The following is a 20505-nucleotide window of genomic DNA, read 5'->3' as shown; positions in this document are numbered from 1 at the left end:
TTACGCTCAAACATGGCCTTCACAGAAACTTGGCTGGTGGCAGATGACTGGGAATGGGAACAGGTGGTCAAGGTGGAAGGCGGAGTGGAGGGTGGTTCAGACGGGTCAAGGAGAGCAGAGGTAGAGCAGTAAGATGCTGGACCAGAAGGAGTGTGGCTTTTAGTTTGCCTGTTGCCTTTGAGGTGTTGCTCCCAAAGTGCTTTGTGCTTGCCGCTCATGTGCCTTCGCATAGAAGTTGTACCTATGTGGCTGTTGGGCTTACCAAGGCTCAGTTTCTGACTGCACTCAATTCAAATTACAATGCTTTTGTCAGAGGCACACACATTAAAAAAATCCCACACTGCTGACTTTTTGGAAGTGTGCGATCTGGCGGTAACAGTAGAAGTTGGCGGCATTGGCGGCAATGGCGGGTGCGTTGGCCGGCTGAACACAGGTGCCGATACATGTTGTTGCCCTACTGATCCCTGCGGGCTGTCCTCCCTGCTTCTTCTAAGTCTTATTCTCCTACTGCCTCTCCGTCTCTCCATCTGAACTACCCTCCTCTTGCTCTCTTCTACTAGGCACCCACAAAACATCAATCTCCTCATCATCATTCTCCTCAGATGCATCAATTTCTTCTGACACATCACAGAAGGAAGCAGCAGCGGGGACCTCCTCCTCATCACTCATTATGTCCATCTCTATCGTGTTCTCTGCCAGAATTAAATCTGGTGTAACGTCCTCATCTCCTTCATCTTCTTCTGGCAATAATGGTTGCGCATTACTCAGTTCAAGAAACTCATGGGAAAATAACTCCTCTGACTCCAGTGAAGAAGGGGCACCGGTGGTGGAGGAAGTGTTACGTGGGGTGGCCATAGCAGTGGAGGATGAGGAGGATGTTGTGGTAAAGTTAGAAACGGTAGAGGATGGGGTGTGCTGTGTAAGCCAGTCAACTACCTCTTCAGCATTTTGGGAGTTCAGGGTCATTGGCTTTTTAAAACTGGGCAATTTGCTAGGGCCACAGGATTGCATAGCAGCACGGCCCCTAGCACGGCCTCTGCGTGGCGGCCTGCCTTTGCCTGGCATTATTTTTAAAAAAACAACAACAACAAAAACTCAGTTGGTTTTTCTGGAAACGATAATACACACAGCTAGATGGCAGTTTGAAGAAAACAGTGTGCAAATAATGCCTACAAGATCAACGTATACACTACTACAGCGGTGGATACGGATTACGTAAAATATATGAATGCTGCTTGAAAAAAAGTAACTCAAGTGGTTTTTCTAGAGACGATAATATTATCAATATTTAGACAAAATGTGAACAAGCTCACACAGCTAGATGGCGGTTTGAAGAAAACACTGTGCAAATACTGCCCACAAGATCAACGTATACACTACTACAGCGGTGGATACGGATTACGTAAAATATATGAATGCTGCTTGAAAAAAGTCACTCCGGTGTTTTTTCTGGAGACGGTAATATTATGGATATTTAGACAGAATGTGAACAAGGTCACACAGCTAGATGGCAGTTGGTTGAATAACACACTGGGCAAAAAATGCCTACAGGGCAAATAATGCCTAAAAGGTCAATTTATACACTAATACAGCGATGGATACGGATTACGTAAAATATATTATGGCTGCTTGAAAAAAGTCACTCCGGTGTTTTTTCTGGAGACGGTAATATTATGGATATTTAGACAGAATGTGAACAAGGTCACACAGCTAGATGGCAGTTGGTTGAATAACACACTGGGCAAAAAATGCCTACAGGGCAAATAATGCCTAAAAGGTCAATTTATACACTAATACAGCGATGGATACGGATTACGTAAAATATATTATGGCTGCTTGAAAAAAGTCACTCCGGTGTTTTTTCTGGAGACGGTAATATTATGGATATTTAGACAGAATGTGAACAAGGTCACACAGCTAGATGGCAGTTGGTTGAATAACACACTGGGCAAAAAATGCCTACAGGGCAAATAATGCCTAAAAGGTCAACTTATACACTACTACAGCGATGGATACCGATTACGTAAAATATATTATGGCTGCTTGAAAAAAGTCACTCCGGTGTTTTTTTCTGGAGACGGTAATATTATGGATATTTAGACAGAATGTGAACAAGGTCACACAGCTAGATGGCAGTTGGTTGAATAACACACTGGGCAAAAAATGCCTACAGGGCAAATAATGCCTAAAAGGTCAACTTATACACTACTACAGCGATGGATACGGATTACGTAAAATATATTATGGCTGCTTGAAAAAAGTCACTCCGGTGTTTTTCTGGAGACGGTAATATTATGGATATTTAGACAGAATGTGAACAAGGTCACACAGCTAGATGGCGGGTTGAAGAAAACACTGTGCAAATAATGCCTACAAGGTCAACGTATACACTACTACAGCGGTGGATACGGATTACGTAAAATATATGAATGCTGCTTGAAAAAAAGTAACTCAAGTGGTTTTTCTAGAGACGATAATATTATCAATATTTAGACAAAATGTGAACAAGCTCACACAGCTAGATGGCGGGTTGAAGAAAACAGTGTGCAAATAATGCCTACAAGGTCAACGTATACACTACTACAGCGGTGGATACGGATTACGTAAAATATATTATGGCTGCTTGAAAAAAGTCACTCCGGTGTTTTTTCTGGAGACGGTAATATTATGGATATTTAGACAGAATGTGAACAAGGTCACACAGCTAGATGGCGGGTTGAAGAAAACAGTGTGCAAATAATGCCTACAGGGCAAATAATGCCTAAAAGGTCAACTTATACACTACTACAGCGGTAGTAAAATAAAAAAAAGTAAAATAAAAAAAAATGAATATTAAAAAAAAAAAATTAAAGTTGGTGCTGCTGAACTACTAGGAGCAGCAGATTAGCACACCAGTCCCACTCCCCAACACTGCTAGACTAATAGCACTGGGCTCTTATAGTAGTAGTAGTAGTAGTAGTAAAACAACAAAAAAATAAATAAAAGCAGTCCTTACAAGGACTACTGTTATTGCAGCAGTCAGCAGATGAGATCAGAAGCAGGACAGCTGCCCACTGCAGCTACATACAGAGCACTGCAGTAGAAGGTAGATTACTAGCCAGCAAAGCTACCTTAGCTAAAATGTCCCTCAAACCCCTGCAGACTTCTGTCCCTCCAATAACAGAGCAGTATCAAAACGATTACTAGCCAGCAAACTTTCAACTGTCCCTGAAATCACTAACAGGCAGCAGCTCTCTCCCTACACTATCTCTTCAGCACACACAGGCAGAGTGAAAAAACGCTGCAGGGCTTCGGTTTTTATAGGGAAGGGGAGTGGTCCAGGGGAGAGCTTCCTGATTGGCTGCCATGTACCTGCTGGTCTGGGGTGAGAGGGCAAAAAAAAGCGCCAACAATGGCGAACCCAAAATGGCGAACGTCGCGCGACGTTCGCGAACTTCCGGCGAGCGCGAACACCCGATGTTCGCGCGAACAAGTTCGCCGGCGAACAGTTCGCGCCATCTCTACCCACAGACAGAACACGTTAGTACATTATCAGAGCAATCACACTAGACTCCTATTAGACTCACTGTTGAGATCACAGTTGTTAAGAGTAATTAGCATTAACAGTGAGGAGAGAACAAGAGTGTTGGATATAGACACTATGTGTGAATAATTCCTGCTTAGGGCTTATCCTTATACTTTAATCAATGATGGTAAAGAATGGGCACTAAGCCTCAATCGAGAAGAAATCCTACTGGAGGAAAACACGGCCTATAAAAAGACGGATGAAAAACATATATATTATGTAAGTCAGTACAGTGAATGCTCAAGCCATATGTGAGAGTGTGTGTTGAAACATTGGGCATTAGTTAAAAGCGATGAGAATATGGCAAAAAAATGACCACACAGGCCCAAGTTTAGTTATCGAAGGGGGAGCTCACTGAAAGGAATTCTAAGCCCCTCAGATCCTATTGATAAATACTCCGATCCACAGGCACAGCATTTGCTATCACCACGACCGGGAGTCTACAGATGCGCAGGTTGCATAATGTGTAGCAGCCTTATATTGGGCACTTCTTACATCCAAACACGGGCAAACTATACGATATGAACCATAGGACGACATGCACAACCACTTTACTTGTATGTATCATTAAATGCCCATGTGGGGTAATCTATTGTGGTAAAACAATTAGGGTGCTGAAAGAACGTGTAGGTTTGCACAGAGCGAGCATTAGGGCTGCCCTAGATCCTCAGAGAGAAGATAAAACAAAGGGTAAGAAACAAGACGTTGCCCAACAATTAGTGGGCAGACATTGGGCGGAAGCTAAACACAGTCCGGCAGCATTCAGGTGCATGCCAATAGAGCACGTGCCGGCCAAAACAAGAGGAGGTCACTGTGATAATGCCCTGTTGTAAAGAGAGACCTTTTGGATCCATGAGCTGGACTGTGTGGCACCTAAAGGACTTAATGGGCAACTAGCACTAAGTTGTTTTCTGACTTAAGAGACGTTTTCACCTTCAACACCGTCCCATGACAGATTTGAAATTATATTAAAGGATAAGTAAACATTTAAACTAAGTGAACACTGGTTTTTATTCCAAGATATTAAGGGATACATGTACTGTTAATATGAATGAATTTTGTTACAACAGCGCCACCTGCTGGTCAGTTTCCCACCAGTCTGACCAGCAAGTAGTCAAGGAAGTTGTCAGGAGAAAGAAAGAGGCTGATGTTCTTCTGCTTAGGAAAAAAAGTAAAAAACATTCTCAAACCTTTCCTAAGCAGAAGAACATCAGCCTCTTTCTTTCTCCTGACAACTTCCTTGACTACTTGCTGGTCAGACTGGTGGGAAACTGACCAGCAGGTGGCGCTGTTGTAACAAAATGTATACATATTAACAGTACATGTATCCTTTAATATCTTGGAATAAAAAATAAATAAATAATGAATGTACATTGCAACATTTCTTAGAACAGCCCCCTCATCAATTTTACATTCACTTATTTTAAAGGTTTACTTATCCTTTAACTAAATTTGATTGAATGTATGTAAGCTGCATTGCTTTAAGCAAGCTATTGATACTGATATATATTGCTCTTTGTAAGCCATTGATGTATATAGCATTTTTATATCTGTCATTACAGCAACAATGTAACGCGTTTGTATAAATTCACAGATTTTAAGGACTTTCCTTGAATGGATACTTGTACATGGACACTTTTATTTCCCTTTATTTGGGCACATCTCCTGCTGACACAACAGTTATTTATATCTATACGAATGTTTGAATTGTTTGCAATGAGGTTATTTTCTTGGCACCAATTCTGAAACGGATTTAAACACTTTATCTGTAGAAATTTCATTTATCCTTGATAAAGGCCCCAGTATGGTTGGAAATGCATTGTGAATAAAGCATGTCAATTTTGTTCACGATAAACAAGGAGTGCGGGTCCATTTGCTATGCTGTATTACAAGATTTGACCTATGCACCCATCTATATATTTCAACTCTGAAAAGAGTGCGTTCACTATATGGACATTATATATATATATATATATCTTGTACAGGACTCCAGGGGTGGGTCCTGGACAGCAGGTATATTTCCCCTTTATTCAGGTACCTGGAGGGGGCACAGCAGGGCTAATTACTGCAGCAGTGCAGGGGTTAAGTGAGCCCTGAGAGTTCAGGAAGGGGGTCGGTAGACACACGTGAGGTCGGCCCCAGAGAAGTCTGTTTGGAAACTGAATGTTTTGCAAGACTACGTGAGCCTGATCCCTGAATGGGAAAATGAACTGTTTCATTTGTCAGTTTTGCTGAGCATGAAATCCAATGTTACTTTATGCTGAAAACTGTGTTCAAACTGCCATTTGTACCTGCTGAAGATCCAGCCTGTTTAAGTTTGACTATGAAATAAAAGGACATTTATACTACTATTGTGTTGTGGCCATAGTACATGGGCGACCCCTCTCCCCCTGAACTTTACAAGTGGTGCTCGGATGTGGGCATTTGCACTACAGAATAGGCCAAAAAGGAAAATTTGCCATTTAAAAATTTAAAGGGCCAGGCTCCTGTTTATCATGGAGGAGTTGCTACGGCAATTGGCCATGGCAACAGTGCAGTTGCAGCAAAGCATGGCAGCTCAGCAGAAAGCCACAGAAGTGCAACTGGCTCAGGGAAGCTACTACAGCTCAAGCCACTGCCCTGCGGGATTCTACAGAGGCACAGTCCAAAATGCTGGCTGAGGCAGTACAACAGTTAGCTCTTGGGCGAGAAACAGCAGTGGTTAACTCTAACAGCCAGACAATAATAAGGACAAGCCATTTCCTGCAAAAGATGATGCCCACAGATGATGTGGAAGCCTTTCTGATGACCTTTGAAAGGACTGCAGAGCGGGAAGGATGGCCCCGAGACAAATGGGCTGGTCTCCTTGCCCCATTCCTGACTGGGGATCCGCAGAAAGCTTACTATGACCTGACCCCTGCAGACGCCATCCACTATGACTGGCTCAAGGCAGAGATCCTTGCCCGTCTGGGAGTGACCACAGCAGTCAGGGCACAGAGGGTGTACAGCTGGAAGTATCGGAAAAATATTCCACCGAGGTCACAAATGTATGATTAAATACAGCTGGCAACAAAGTGGCTGCAGCCTGAGATACTCACCGGTCCACAGATGGTGGAACGCTTCATGCTAGACCGGTTTCTGAGGTCACTGCCAGTTGAACTACAGCGCTGGGTCAGTCATGGAGACCCTAAAACAGCGGACCGGCTGGTGGAGATGGTGGAGAGATACACCACAGTGGAGGAGCTACTACCCCCGACAAGTCATCTAGATCCCGCTCCAAACCGGGCTGCAAAGTTCACCTCCGCGGGAAAACGTTCTTCGCGGAACCCTGGAACCAGCATAAAGGACAGCGACAAGATATTATCCACTGTCCCTCCTGCAGTACAGCCAGGCCCCCCAACACAACAGAAGTCTGGGGGTGTGCAGTGTTGGCGGTGCCAGGCATGGGGCCACATGTGGGCTCAGTGTCCCCTACAGGTGGAACCAATGCAGTGTGATGTCCTACGGAGAGTATCCTTTTATGCTCAGCCAGTTTGCATTGCAGGTCCTGATTTGCCAGAAGGATGTTTTGAATGTAAAGTGTATGTGAACGGTGTTTCTGGAAAAGCCCTGCTTGATTCAGGGAGTTTGGTTACACTTGTACAAGGGAACGTGTCCAAGAAGATGCGTCAGGAAGCAAAAACTCTCAGTGTCATTTGCATACACGGGGACACTCGGACATATCCACTACTGCCACTGCTTGTGGCACCATTACTCATCAGGTTGGGGTGGTAAAAAAATTGTTGCACCAGGTAATTCTTGGGCGAGACTTTCCATTGTTCTGGAAACTGTGGGGTAATGTAAAAAACTAAAGTGTCTGAACCAATACAGGTTATGAGTGAAAGTGACACTTCCACAGAACCCTTAAAAGAAGGGGATTGTGTGGAACTGCCAGAACAAAAGGTTGTAAATCATGAAATTGCAAAAAGTGTTCCTGAGGGAAAGGTTGGGTCTGAGGACTGAAGTCTGGAGACTAAGGTAACCTCCGAGGAGGGAGGGAATTTTCCCCGTTACAGGTCATGCTTGGGGAGGATGATGAGGAAACATCCTCCCATCCTGTACTTCCAGACTTAGATGTTTCTAGGGGAGCATTTAATACTGCCCAGATGCGAGATCCTACTTTGGTACATGCCAGAGAACAAGTAGTGGTGGTAAATGGGGTTGTCAGGACTTACCCTGGTGGCCTAGTGGGCAGCGGGGTCCACCGCCGCTCCTTCGGCATGGATGCCCGCTGCGCAGCTCCCTCTTCCTCCTATGCTGCTTCCTCTAGGGTGCGCGCGCCGCGCGCATTATTTAAAGGCGCAGTCGCGCTGGCGTGATGACGCCAGCTTGCAATTGGCGCGAATTTCAAATGTATAAAGGGGAATTTGGCTTTCAGGTAATTGCCCGTTGTTAGGTTCAATTTGCCTTGTTCCTGGGTGTTGTATGCTACCTCTTCTGACTGATCTATTGTGTTTTGACCCTTGCCTGCCTGAATTTCTACTCTGAACTCTCCAATCCTGATCCTGCCTGTCTGTGACTATTCTGACCTCTCCAACCTGACCTTTGCCTGGCCATTGACTATTCTTCGCTCTCAATCCTGAGTCTGATCTGTTTGACTATTCTACTGCTTGGGCTGGCCCGGCCTGCCTGTTCCTGTGGCTTCCTATCTTCCAGCATCCTTGTAAAACAGTCGTGCCCCATTGCCTGCCAGAACTTATGCCTTGCACCTCTCGTTAAGTCCAGGTGGCATCTGAGTACGCCGAGGGCTCCTCCCGAGGCCAAAGGCGGTCACTTAACTGGTGAAGTCGAGCCGAGACCAGGGTGCTTGGCATCTGTTCTGGTGTTTTATCCTGGCCTGGGGTTCAGTTACAGTTTCGGCCTTAGTGGATTCGGGGGCTGGGGGAAATTTTTTAGATGCTGCCAGAAACGTATAATATTCCCCTTAATCCCCTCACAACTCCTATGAGAATTTCTGCTATTGATAAAAGCCCACTGGGGTCAGGTTTTTAACCCAAAAATCCAAGGCATTATCTATGTGTGTGAACAATATGCATTGTGAAAAATTAGCTTTTCACGTTCTCGATGGTTCCTCGTCTCCGTTAATTCTGGGGTTACCATGGCTACAGGTACACAACCCCCACATTGATTGGGTAACTGGGGAGGTTATTCAGTGGGGTTCCAAATGCCAAGATTCATGTTTAGCTTCCACTCTAATGGTAGCAGTTACTTCCTTAGAGAAACTCCCTTCTGTTGAGCATAGCTCTAAGTTTCGTTCTGGGATACGTAGTTCCCTATCGGCACTTTCATCCGCTCAAAGAAGAGCAGTAGTTAAGTCCCATAGGAAGGTACCCAAATTTCAGGTTGGGGACTTGGTTTGGTTATCCACAGGAAATATTAAGCTTAAAATTCCAGCACTTAAGTAGGGGCCCAAAGTTATAGGTCCATACCCTATTGTGGAGATCGTGAACCCAACCTCTGTCCGCCTTGAGTTACCTGAGCTATTTCTGTTATCTAACCTGTTTCATGTTTCTGTGTTAAAACCAGCCATTCAGGTCCACCAACAATCATGTCCTACTCCAGTGTTGGTGAAAAGTCTGGTCAAGTCTGATGCCAAGCTAGACCACCTTAGGAGACAGATCCATCCCAGGTCTCCTGGTAAGCTTGAGGGTCCAGTGGCCCCTCCTAGAGGGGGGGTAATGTCAGGACTTACCCTGGTGGTCTAGTGGGCAGCGGGGTCCACCGCCGCTCCTTCAGCGTGGACGCCCGCTGCGCAGCTCCCTCTTCCTCCTATGCCGGTTCCTCTAGGGTGCGCGCATCACAGTCGCACTGGCGTGATGACGCCAGCGCGCAATTGGCGCGAATTTCAAATGTATAAAGGGGAATTTGGCTTTCAGGTAATTGCCCGTTGTTAGGTTCAATTTGCCTTGTTCCTGGGTGTTGTATGCTACCTCTTCTGACTGATCTATTGTGTTTTGACCCTTGCCTGCCTGAATTTCTACTCTGAACTCTCCAATCCTGATCCTGCCTGTCTGTGACTATTCTGACCTCTCCAACCTGACCTTTGCCTGGCCATCGACTATTCTTCGCTCAATCCTGAGTCTGATCTGTTTGACTATTCTACTGCTTGGGCTGGCCCGGCCTGCCTGTTCCTGTGGCTTCCTATCTTCCAGCATCCTTGTAAAACAGTCGTGCCCCATTGCCTGCCAGAACTTATGCCTTGCACCTCTCGTTAAGTCCAGGTGGCATCTGAGTACGCCGAGGGCTCCTCCCGAGGCCAAAGCGGTCACTTAACTGGTGAATTCGAGCCGAGACCAGGGTGCTTGGCATCTGTTCTGGTGTAGGGTGCCGACCGTGACAAGGGGCCCACGAGAGCCTGAGCTTGATAAGCAATTTCCACATTTTGCAGTTAATGGTGACCTCCTGTACCGTGTCACTCAGGTCTGAAATGAGGTGGTTGAGCAGTTACTAGTCCCATTCAGAAGGATGGTACTGGACTTAGCCCATAATGATGTACTAGGGGGGCATTTGGGGGCTGAGAAAACAGAGGCACGTATAGCTGATCAGTTCTTCTGGCCTGGGTTGAAGGCAGAGATAAAAAGATATTGTGCTTCCTGCCCCACATGCCAGTTGACTGCCCCTGGCCCCCACTTTCGAAGTCCTTTAGTACCACTCCCCATTATTGAAGTGCCATTTGAGCGAATTGCTATGGACCTGGTAGGTCCTTTGGTGAAGTCCGCTCGAGGACACCAATACATTTTGGTTATACTTGATTATGCTACCCGGTACCCTGAGGCTATTCCTTTATGGAATTCCTCATCCAAAACCATTGCTCACAAACTATTTCTTATGTTTACAAGGACAAGTTTTCCCAAAGAGGTCCTTACTGACCAAGGAACACCCTTTATGACGAAGGTCATGGCCGACTTATGTAAGCTATTTCAAATTATACAGCTAAGGACCTCTGTCTATCACCCACAAACAGATGGCCTGGTTGAGAGGTTTAATAAAACCCTGAAAACAATGCTAAAGAGGGTAGTACATAAGGATGGGAAGGACTGGGATTGCCTGCTTCCAGCTTTGCTTTTTGCCATTCGAGAAGTACCCCTATCTTCTACGGGATTCTCGCCCATTGAATTGGTGTATGGGCGTTGTCCTCGGGGGTTACTTGATTTGGTAAAAGAAACATGGGAGAGTGAGACCACCCCATATAGAAGTGTTGTAGAGCACATTGCCCAAATGCAGGAGAGAATTGCTAATGTAATGCCAATGGTGAAAGAGCATCTCCAGAAGGCCCAAGAAACCCAAAGTAGGGTGTATAATCGGTCAGCCAAAATAAGACATTTCCAGGTAGGGGACAGAGTGGCTGTACTCATCCCAACAGTAGAGAGTAAGTTCCTAGCTAAGTGGCAAGGACCTTTTGAAGTTGTTGCAAAGGTAGGGGAGGTAGATTACAGGGTGCACCAACCAGGGAAAAGAAAACCCTACCAGATCTACCATGTTAATTTGCTAAAGCCCTGGAGAGATAGGGAAGCAGTGTCTGCTGGGGCTACTGCGAGCTTTGAAAGACAAAATAAGGTAAATACTATAAAAGTAGCTTCTTCCCTGTCAAGGTTTCAGACTCAACAAGTTAAGGAGTTTTTGCAGAGGAACAAAGATGTTTTTCTGAGTTACCTGGGCTTACCAATGTCATAGAGCATGATATAATCACTGAACCCAATGTGAAGGTGTGTGTAAAACCTTATCGCATTCCTGAAGCTCGCAGACAGGCAGTTTCAGAGGAAGTAATGAAAATGTTACAACTTGGTGTCATAGAGGAGTCACAGAGTGAGTGGTCAAGTCCAATTGTCCTAGTCCCCAAGCCCAATGTGGTTTTGTAATGATTACAGGAAGTTGAATGAGGTATCCAAATTCGATGCCTACCCTATGCCTTGGGTTGACAAACTCATTGAGAGGTTAGGACCAGCCATGTATATCACCACCCTTGATCTTACTAAAGGGTTTTGGCAAATAACTCTAACCCAAGAGGCAAGGGAGAAAACTGCCTTCTCTACCCCAGAGGGGCATTTTTAGTACAAAAGAATGCCTTTTGGGCTACAGACTGCCCCAGCTACTTTTCAAAGGGCAATGGACAAATTATTGCGCCCTCATTTTAAGTACACCTCAGTCTACTTAGATGTACTTGTAATTTTCAGCACTGACTGGGAATCCCATCTGTCAAAAGTCCAGGCAGTGCTAGACTCTTTAAAAAAAGGTGGATTCACAGTAAATCCAGAGAAATGTGCCCTAGGGATGGAGGAAGCCCGATACTTAGGGTACATTGTAGGCAGGGGAATTGTAAAACCCCAATTCAATAAAGTAGAGGCAATTCTGAATTGGCCACGGCCACTGACTAAGAGACAAGTAAGAGCCTTCTTGGGCATAGTGGGCTACTACAGACGGTTTGTGCCCAATTTTGCTACCTTGGCTGCCCCTACCAAGAGAGGGGGAATGAGTGATTCATTGGTGGGGAGGAAAGGAGATTTCACCATCAGCATAGGAAGGGGTTCTTTACTGTAAGGACAGTCAGGTTATGGGATTCCCTACCAAGAGAGGGGAATGAGTGATTCATTGGTGGGGAGGAAAGGAGATTTCACCATCAGCATAGGAAGGGGTTCTTTACTGTAAGGACAGTCAGGTTATGGGATTCCCTACCAAGAGAGGGGGAATGAGTGATTCATTGGTGGAGAGGAAACGAGATTTCACCATCAGCATAGAAGGGGTTCTTTACTGTAAGGACAGTCAGGTTATGGGATTCCCTACCAAGAGAGGGGGAATGAGTGATTCATTGGTGGGGAGGAAAGGAGATTTCACCATCAGCATAGGAAGGGGTTCTTTACTGTAAGGACAGTCAGGTTATGGGATTCCCTACCAAGAGAGGGGAATGAGTGATTCATTGGTGGGGAGGAAAGGAGATTTCACCATCAGCATAGGAAGGGGTTCTTTACTGTAAGGACAGTCAGGTTATGGGATTCCCTACCAAGAGAGGGGGAATGAGTGATTCATTGGTGGAGAGGAAACGAGATTTCACCATCAGCATAGAAGGGGTTCTTTACTGTAAGGACAGTCAGGTTATGGGATTCCCTACCAAGAGAGGGGGAATGAGTGATTCATTGGTGGGGAGGAAAGGAGATCTTACCATCAGCATAGGAAGGGGTTCTTTACTGTAAGGACAGTCAGGTTATGGGATTCCCTAACAAAAGAGGGGGAATGAGTGATTCAAGGATGGGGGGGTCTCACCATCAGTATAAGTTACTTTATTGTAATAATAATAGATGCTATTAATGGTACTTTTTGTATAACTAGGCCATCATTACCTCCATATACCAACTTGAATCCTTCCTGGAGAGGGACAGAGAGAGACCCATGTTGGACCCACCAGTAGAAGGTCTGGTTCCGGTTCTCTTTGGTGGGTACAATGGTGAGTGTGCTGTTGACTCGGTATGTACCATCTGCATTTCTCTGGGGGGTGATCACAGTTCCGCCAGGGAGTATCTCCCCCTCTCGGAGCCACTTAACATCAATGTCCACGGGGTAGAAGCCGGTGATGAAGACACTCAGGACGCTCTCCTTATCCTCAATTACAACATTGTCAGTTATATTGATACTGGGGGGCGCTGTAGGGAAAGACAAAGGAAAGATTTCTATCAATGTAACAAATGAATATGTATCATCTGATGTGATTGGAGCAGGAGCAGCAGGAAGTTTTATCATATTAGAAGTTGTTTGTTACAATATATTTAGTTCCTACATCACTTACAGCAAATTTATATAATAAATATATAATTCTCTATAAAATGTGACCAAAGATTTCATAGTAAAACTAAATTCTCACCTTGAATATCGAGTCGGACTTCCTTCTCTTTCCTTTCAGAACCGTAACCCACAGAACATTTGTACAGCCCCCCGTCTGATATCTGCACATTAGTGAGAGACAGGGAGGCGACCCCATCCTTTGTCCTGTCTTTGTTTAGGGACAACCTGGAGTTTGGGGTCCCCTCTGTACCCGGGTACCTGAGAATCTCCTTATCCCGAAAGTACCACAATATTGTGAGAAGTTTGGGGTCCACTGATCGTCTGTCCACAAGGAAAGTGCAGGGGATGGAGGTGTCTGTTCCCACTGTGGCTCTATGGGAGGGAGCGACTGTCAGTTCCAGAGCAGATTCTGTAATAAAGAGAACAGAACCATCAGGGGAGAGGGATCAGACAGTTCACCCGAAATAAAGACTTTTCCCAATGACTTTCTTTTTTTTTGTAAATTCTCTGTTTATTGATTTTCAAACAAAGGGGAGGAAGGTAGGGGTACAGAAAGAAGAGGGGAGGGGAGGAGGGAAATGCAAGCATATATGGTCATGTCACATACAGAATCATCAAGCAAGCAAAGAAAACGAGTCATATCTAGAACAATAATACCCTATACGTGAGTTGTCTTTGGACCAGGAATAAAGGCATGGTCATTCCTTCATCATGGATGTGAGAGTTCGTAAACCGTGAACCGTGAACCAGGATCAGGAGCATTGCCTAGTAGAGTTTAGCAATAGAAAGGGAACCAAACTGTAAATGCAAGGTTACAGAGGAAAGGGAAAGTGGAACTAACTTGATTTGACTAGTTGGTTGAGATCTATTATCCAGGGTGACCAGACTTTCCAATATCTAGAGCTATTATTCTGTATAAGATATGTCAGTTCCTCTAACTTCCTAATCTCCTCAACCCTAGAGACCCATTCTTTAAAAGTGGGGGGAGTGACGTCCTTCCATTTCACTGGTATGAGGGCTTTCGCCGCTTGAAGAAGGTGCAATATTAGAGGGCTGAGAGGTTTAGCCGCCTGATTCTCTGGTAGATTCAGGAGGATCATTGAGCGATTTTCCAGTAAAATTTCCTCTCCTGTTACTCTATTAACAGCTTCCAATATAGCCTTCCAGAACCTTTTCAAAATAGGGCAAGTTAGCCAAATGTGAGAGTGTGACCCTACTTCGGAGTTACATCTCCAGCACAAATCTGAGCTTGATGGAAACATTTTTTTAAGGCGTACTGGTGTATAATGCCACCGAGTTGTCAATTTGTACAAAGCTTCGGGGGCTTTTGAGGCTCTTGACGAATTATGTACAGTTTTAAAAATTTGAGTCCATTGGTGTTCTGAAATTTTCACCTGTAATTCTTTTTCCCAGCCAGAGTGGAAGGCTTGGGCAGTTCTAGGGAATGCATTAAGTAGAAGCTTATAAGTTAAGGAGATCATTCTAGGTTTATCCAAATTGGTTGTAAGTACCTTTTCCCAGGGAGTAAACTGTCTAGTCCAGTCCCCCGAGAGTAAAGGTTTCATGAACCCATACAGTTGATTATAGTTCCATAGATCCCTAGGGTGAGATCCCCAGCACTTTTGTATGTCAGCCAGCGAAATTAATTTATTCCTTTTGATGAAGTCACTTAACCTTGTTTCCCTGCCATCTTTATGACCCCACCTGCTAAAAGCGCCTTTTTCCATCCCAGGAGTAAACATAGGGTTGTTTTGTAGAGGGGCCAACAGATAGGGAGATGCAGTTAAGCAGTATTTCTCTCTATTCCGGTGCCACGTTTTGAGAGTGGCTGAAATCAAGGGATGATTGAGGACATCTCTAGGAACTTCCCTATCAGCTAACCAGAGGAGATTTACTAGGGGGATAGGGGTCGTGGATTGTTCCAAAGTGCACCAGGCCTTCTTGTTCTTATCCCTGGTCCAAGAATATATACGAGTTAGGTGTGTTGCTAAGTAATAAAGATAAGGGTCTGGTAAATTCAGTCCACCTTTATCTTTGGGTAAGATAAGTAGATCATATTTGAGCCTTGGATTTTTCCCTTTCCATACAAATTTTATGATCAATGATTTGAGTGAGGTGAAGAAGGATCTAGGGAGGTATATAGGGAGTACCTGGAATAGGTAAAGAAGTTTAGGGAGGAAAATCATTTTTACGGCCTGTATCCTTCCCAACATTGAAAGTTGAAGCTTACCCCAATTATCCAGCAAAGTTTTGAGAGATCTCATCAAAGGTAAATAGTTATCCTCATATGCTTTGCCTAAATTGGCTTGAATATTCACACCGAGGTATTTAATAAAAGGATTGGCCCACTTGAAAGGAAAACTGTCCTTTAGTCCTTTGATTAAGGGGGTTCTAATATTTATGTTAAGAATCTCCGACTTATTAAGGTTAACTTTAAAGTTTGAAAGTTCACCAAAATTGTTCATTAGACTAACGATGTTAGGGAGAGATATGGTAGGTTTAGTCACACATAGAAGCAAATCGTCAGCGAATGCCACACATTTATATTCAGTCCCAGAAATCAACGGGCCTGATATATCTGGGCATAGTCTTATGTGTGCCAAAAGAGTCTCCATAACCAATACAAACAGAATCGGGGAAAGTGGGCAGCCCTGTCGTGTACCATTAAGAATTTGTACCTTAGGAGAGAGGGTTCCATTAATCTTTATTCTGGCAGAAGGACAATTGTAAAGTGCCATGATTCTATACCTTATTTTTTCTCCGAATCCAAACCCCTCCAAGGTCTTATCTAAGAAGTTCCAAGACACTCTATCGAAGGCTTTCTCAGCGTCTGTAGTGAGTAGTAACCTAGGAATGCCTTTATCTTGTACATGTTTAACTATGGAAACAATTTTGGCCGTATTGTCCTTCCCCTCTCTCCCAGGCACAAACCCTGCTTGGTCTGGATGTATCAAGTTTGGTAAATACTTTTTAATTCTATTACCAAGTATTTTAGCATATATTTTCATATCAATGTTGATCAATGAGATGGGTCTGTAACTAGAACATTGTTGGGGGTCCTTCCCTGGTTTTTGGATTACAGTAATGTGTGCTTCTTGTGCCTGAGGGTAAAACAAATTCTCATTAGAAATGTAATTATAATATTCTAAGAGTAGAGGGGCTAGGTCCTCTTTAAAGGCTTTATTATAGAGGGCGGTGAAGCCATCCGGCCCCGGGCTCTTCCCATTCTTTAAGGACATAATGCCATCTTCAATTTCTTTAATAGTGAACGGGCCGTCTAGGGAGGTGGCCTGCTCTTGTGATAAAGTTGGCAGTTTTGCTTGTGATATAAATTGATCCATTTTCTCCATAAGAGCCTCAGATGGGGGAAGGTTCTTTAATTTGTAAAGGGATTGGTAATAATGTTGGAACGCTTCCGCTATACTCTCTGTGCTGTGCAGAATAGTATTATTCTTGTCTTTTATCGAAAAAATATGGGACTGAGGTTGTAATTTTTTAAGTATTCCTGCAAAGTGCTTATTGCATTTATCATTAAACTCGTGAAACTTTTGTTTACAGCATAAGTAGGCCTTATTCACTCTCGAATCCAGGAAAGTTTTTAGTTGCAACCTTTTTCTGTCCAAGTTATCTAGGGTTTCTATCTCTACTGTAGCTTTATGCTGCTGTTCTAGATCCGTTATTTCTTTAATTAGGCTATTAATCTCCCTATTTCTTTCTTTTTTTTAGTTTACTCCCGAAGGAAATAAGCCTACCCCGGAGAACGCACTTCAAGGTTTCCCAGACTAAGGATGGATTTGACTCAGAGGATTTGTTCAGACCGGTTATCTCTTTGATCCAACCGCTAATAACTTCCTTCCTATCCGCGTTGTGAATGATCGAGTCATTAAATTTCCAATTAAACTCTTGTTTTACGGTGTGTGGAATAAAGAATTTTGTGATAACTGGTGCATGATCGGATAATAAAGCTGTACTAATATATGCATGAGTAAAAAAACTGAATCCAATGATGTGAAATAAAAATATAGTCTATTCTTGAATAAACATTATGTGTTTTAGAGAAATGAGTGAAGTCTCTTTTTGAAGGGTTCAATACTTTCCAAATATCAATGAGGGACATATCTCTTAGTTGTTGCTTCACTTCTTTAAGGCTTACATGTGAAGTATTACTCTTTTTAGAGGATGAGTCAGTGTGAGGATTGAGAGTCAGATTGAAATCACCTCCCAAGATAATCATGCCATCACTGAAATCCTCTAATACCTTCAAAAAACTTCTAATGTACTGGGCCTGACCCGAATTGGGAACATATACGTTGGCTAGGGTACAGGTCTGACTAGCTAGTTTGCATTTTAGGATAATATATCTACCTTCATTATCCACCACAGAGTCTTTGTGGATTAGAGTAATCACTCCAAGTGCTTTTTTGATTGGATTATTACTAAGATATATATGAGGGTATAAACTAAGGTTTAATTTAGGAAGATGGCCTTCCTTAAAGTGAGATTCTTGCAACATAACAATTCTGGCATTGCTTCGTTTACATTCCCTAAGAACTTGTGCCCTCTTCACCGGTTCGTTCATACCGTTAACATTAAATGATAATACAGTACATTCTATATTTGAACTATCTTGCATAGACATTTTGTAGTTCAGATAGTAAGTCCAGTAATAAAATGCTTACACTCGTTGTCAGCTTGCATGGGAAAACAACAGGGGGGTCAGGGCCAAAGTGGGGGGGGTAGTTGTAGGTAGAACTGGGGAAGTACAAATATTTGTGTGGGGAAGAATAAGCCGCAGCAGACTTAAAGGGGTAAAGGCCCCGATGCTGGGTTGGAATCAGAGCGGCTAGGGTGTAAAACACCTGTAACTGGGGGGTAGTTGGCCTGGGGTGGAGAACCATAACGGCAAAAGGTAGTACCCTATAGGTGACCGACTCCGTTTTTGCCGATCCAGCTAAAAGAAAAGGTAAGTTATAAGATATGGTGGAACAGGTTTGAACCTTAATCTTTTACAATAAAAATATCTGATGAGTGAAGAGAGTGGGGAGAGGAGGAAAATGTAGACAAAAGGAGATATATAATTCACACAAACATAAGTTGAACATAGTAAACCTAGAACATTTGGGCCTTTATACAGATCAGGAAATCTATATCCTTGAGCAATAAATAGGGTACTTAGTGGTAACCCAAATTTGAAAAAAGTGTTTTATACTTAGCAAAAGGTAATTCAGTCCAGGAAATAGTCCAGGAATGAGTCCAAAAAGGAGAGCTGTGTAGTGCCCTGCTGTTAGTGCAGAACTTAGCTGTGTTCTTCGGCCATTGCCTGAACGGAAGTGCAGCTCTCAGTCCTGAGTAAATCTTCTTCTCTCTTTAGGGGTTCTCGGTGTTCTTGGTGTTCTCTTAGGATTCGCAGTTTCCGACCATTCCCCTTGTAAGTTGAAGTCTAGTTCGGGGATGTGAATAGGATCAGGAAACCATCCAGGTAAATCCACCGTAGGCAAATGGAACTTTTTGAAAAACAGGTCGATATCAACTGGGTATCGAATGGAGGCCGTATTCCCATCTTTGTTAGCGGTGAGTGAGAAGGGGTAACCCCATCTGTAAGGGATATTTCTCTCTCGGAGCATGTCAGTGAGGGGTTTAAGTGATTTCCGCTTAAACAGGGTTGTTCTGGAGAGGTCTTGAAACAATTTAATGCTTTTGTCCTCATAGGTGAGATTGTTACTCTCCCTTGCCTTTGCCAAAATTTCTTCTTTAATATAGAAGCTATGGAGGCAGCAGAGAATGTCTCTCGGAGCATTAAGCGGGGCGGCCTTGGGTTTTTGAACTCTGTGGGCTCGCTGAATTTTTGTGTCAGTGACGGCGTCTCTGTCTAAGATGCCATTGAAAATCTGTATTAAAGCATGGCGAATTCCCTCTGACTGCACTTCCTCAGGGATCCCTCTCACTCTAATATTATTCCTCCTGCTCCTATTTTCTTGATCTTCAAGTTGTCGCTGGAGCTCACAGATAACTGTATCTTGTTTTTTAATGTGTGAGAAAATTGCTTTCTGATTAGAGGATTGTTTACATACATTAGCTTCAATATCCTCCGTTCGTGAGGCTAAGGCAGATATATCTATTTTAATGTCCTGCAACTCCTCTTTAATAGTAGATGTAACCTCCCTTAACATCTGTTTAATATCGTTTTTGGAGGGTAAATGTGCAATATAAGAGCGTAGGTCTGCCTCACCTTCAATATCGCTGCCTTGCTCTGAAGGTTCAGCATAAGAGTCAGCTTCTTCCTCACAGTCTGCAGCTGCGGGCGCCATCTTGGAATGGGAGCGCTCCGTTTTCCTTTTCAAAAAAAGTGGTGCAATATCGCTAGAACCGGCGGAGGACTTTTTGGCTGGTGTCCTCTCCCTATCCGCTTTCATTTTTTGTAATTTGCCCATGATCCGACCGTGCAAACGTCTGGAACGGTGAGTCTGATCGCAGAGCTCTGCTCTCAAGCAGCCATGCGTCTCCCCGGCAAGCCACGCCCCCCTTCCCAATTACTTTCTATTTATGACGGTTTTTCAAAGAAGTTTTCTCCATCTTATGTTGAAACCTGCAAATTCAAAGTGAGTGTGGGAGCTGCTAAGTGAGTGTCACATGTGAATTAAGTGTTAAGCAGCGTTAAAACCTTAAGGCGTTGGTGTTGCTGTGCATGCTGGGAGTGCTGGGTGCAAGGAGGGAGTAAGTGCAAATAACTGACTGCTGTGTGTTCTGTGAGTATCTGACTGAGACAAACAACTTTTTCTTTTCTCTGTTTGGGGTAAACTCATAGATACATTGAGTTCAATTATTTTCTTTTTGTGTTTTAGCTTTACAGTTTCTAAGGGGGACATTTTTAAAAAATAGTTAATAAGGGGTTGTTATTTTACTGCTGGTAGCAAACAGCATTTTTTTCCAACCCCTTCCTTGTACCTATCTAATGTATCAGCCTGTACCACTGATTCACTTCCCAGCTCTCCCTGTAACACCCCTTTCCCTCCTCTAATCTCATTGGCTCCCTCCTGTCTGCTGGGAGGAGCTACTGGTGAATAAAGCATCCGACCCTTCCTTGTATCTATCTAATGTATCAGCCTGTACCCCTGATTCACTTCCCAGCTCTCCCTGTATCACCCCTT

At 43.9% G+C, this 20505-nt stretch overlaps 1 protein-coding gene across 3 annotated transcripts in view; it reads right to left on the bottom strand.

Moving 5' to 3' along the window:
- Positions 1-20505, bottom strand: part of LOC108704217 — a 59023-nt gene that overhangs the window by 20395 nt on the left and 18123 nt on the right. For all 3 annotated transcript variants that reach the window (XM_041578914.1, XM_041578915.1, XM_041578913.1), the window contains exons 2-3: positions 13437-13766; positions 12919-13218 (exon numbers count right to left, since the gene is read on the bottom strand). In XM_041578914.1, the coding sequence (XP_041434848.1) occupies positions 12919-13218; positions 13437-13766 (630 nt within the window). The remainder of the gene's footprint in view (positions 1-12918; positions 13219-13436; positions 13767-20505) is intronic.

Source organism: Xenopus laevis, chromosome 9_10S (genome assembly GCF_017654675.1).
Source record: "Xenopus laevis strain J_2021 chromosome 9_10S, Xenopus_laevis_v10.1, whole genome shotgun sequence".
NCBI lineage: Eukaryota > Metazoa > Chordata > Amphibia > Anura > Pipidae > Xenopus > Xenopus laevis.
This window is presented reverse-complemented; position numbering and strand designations above follow the sequence as displayed.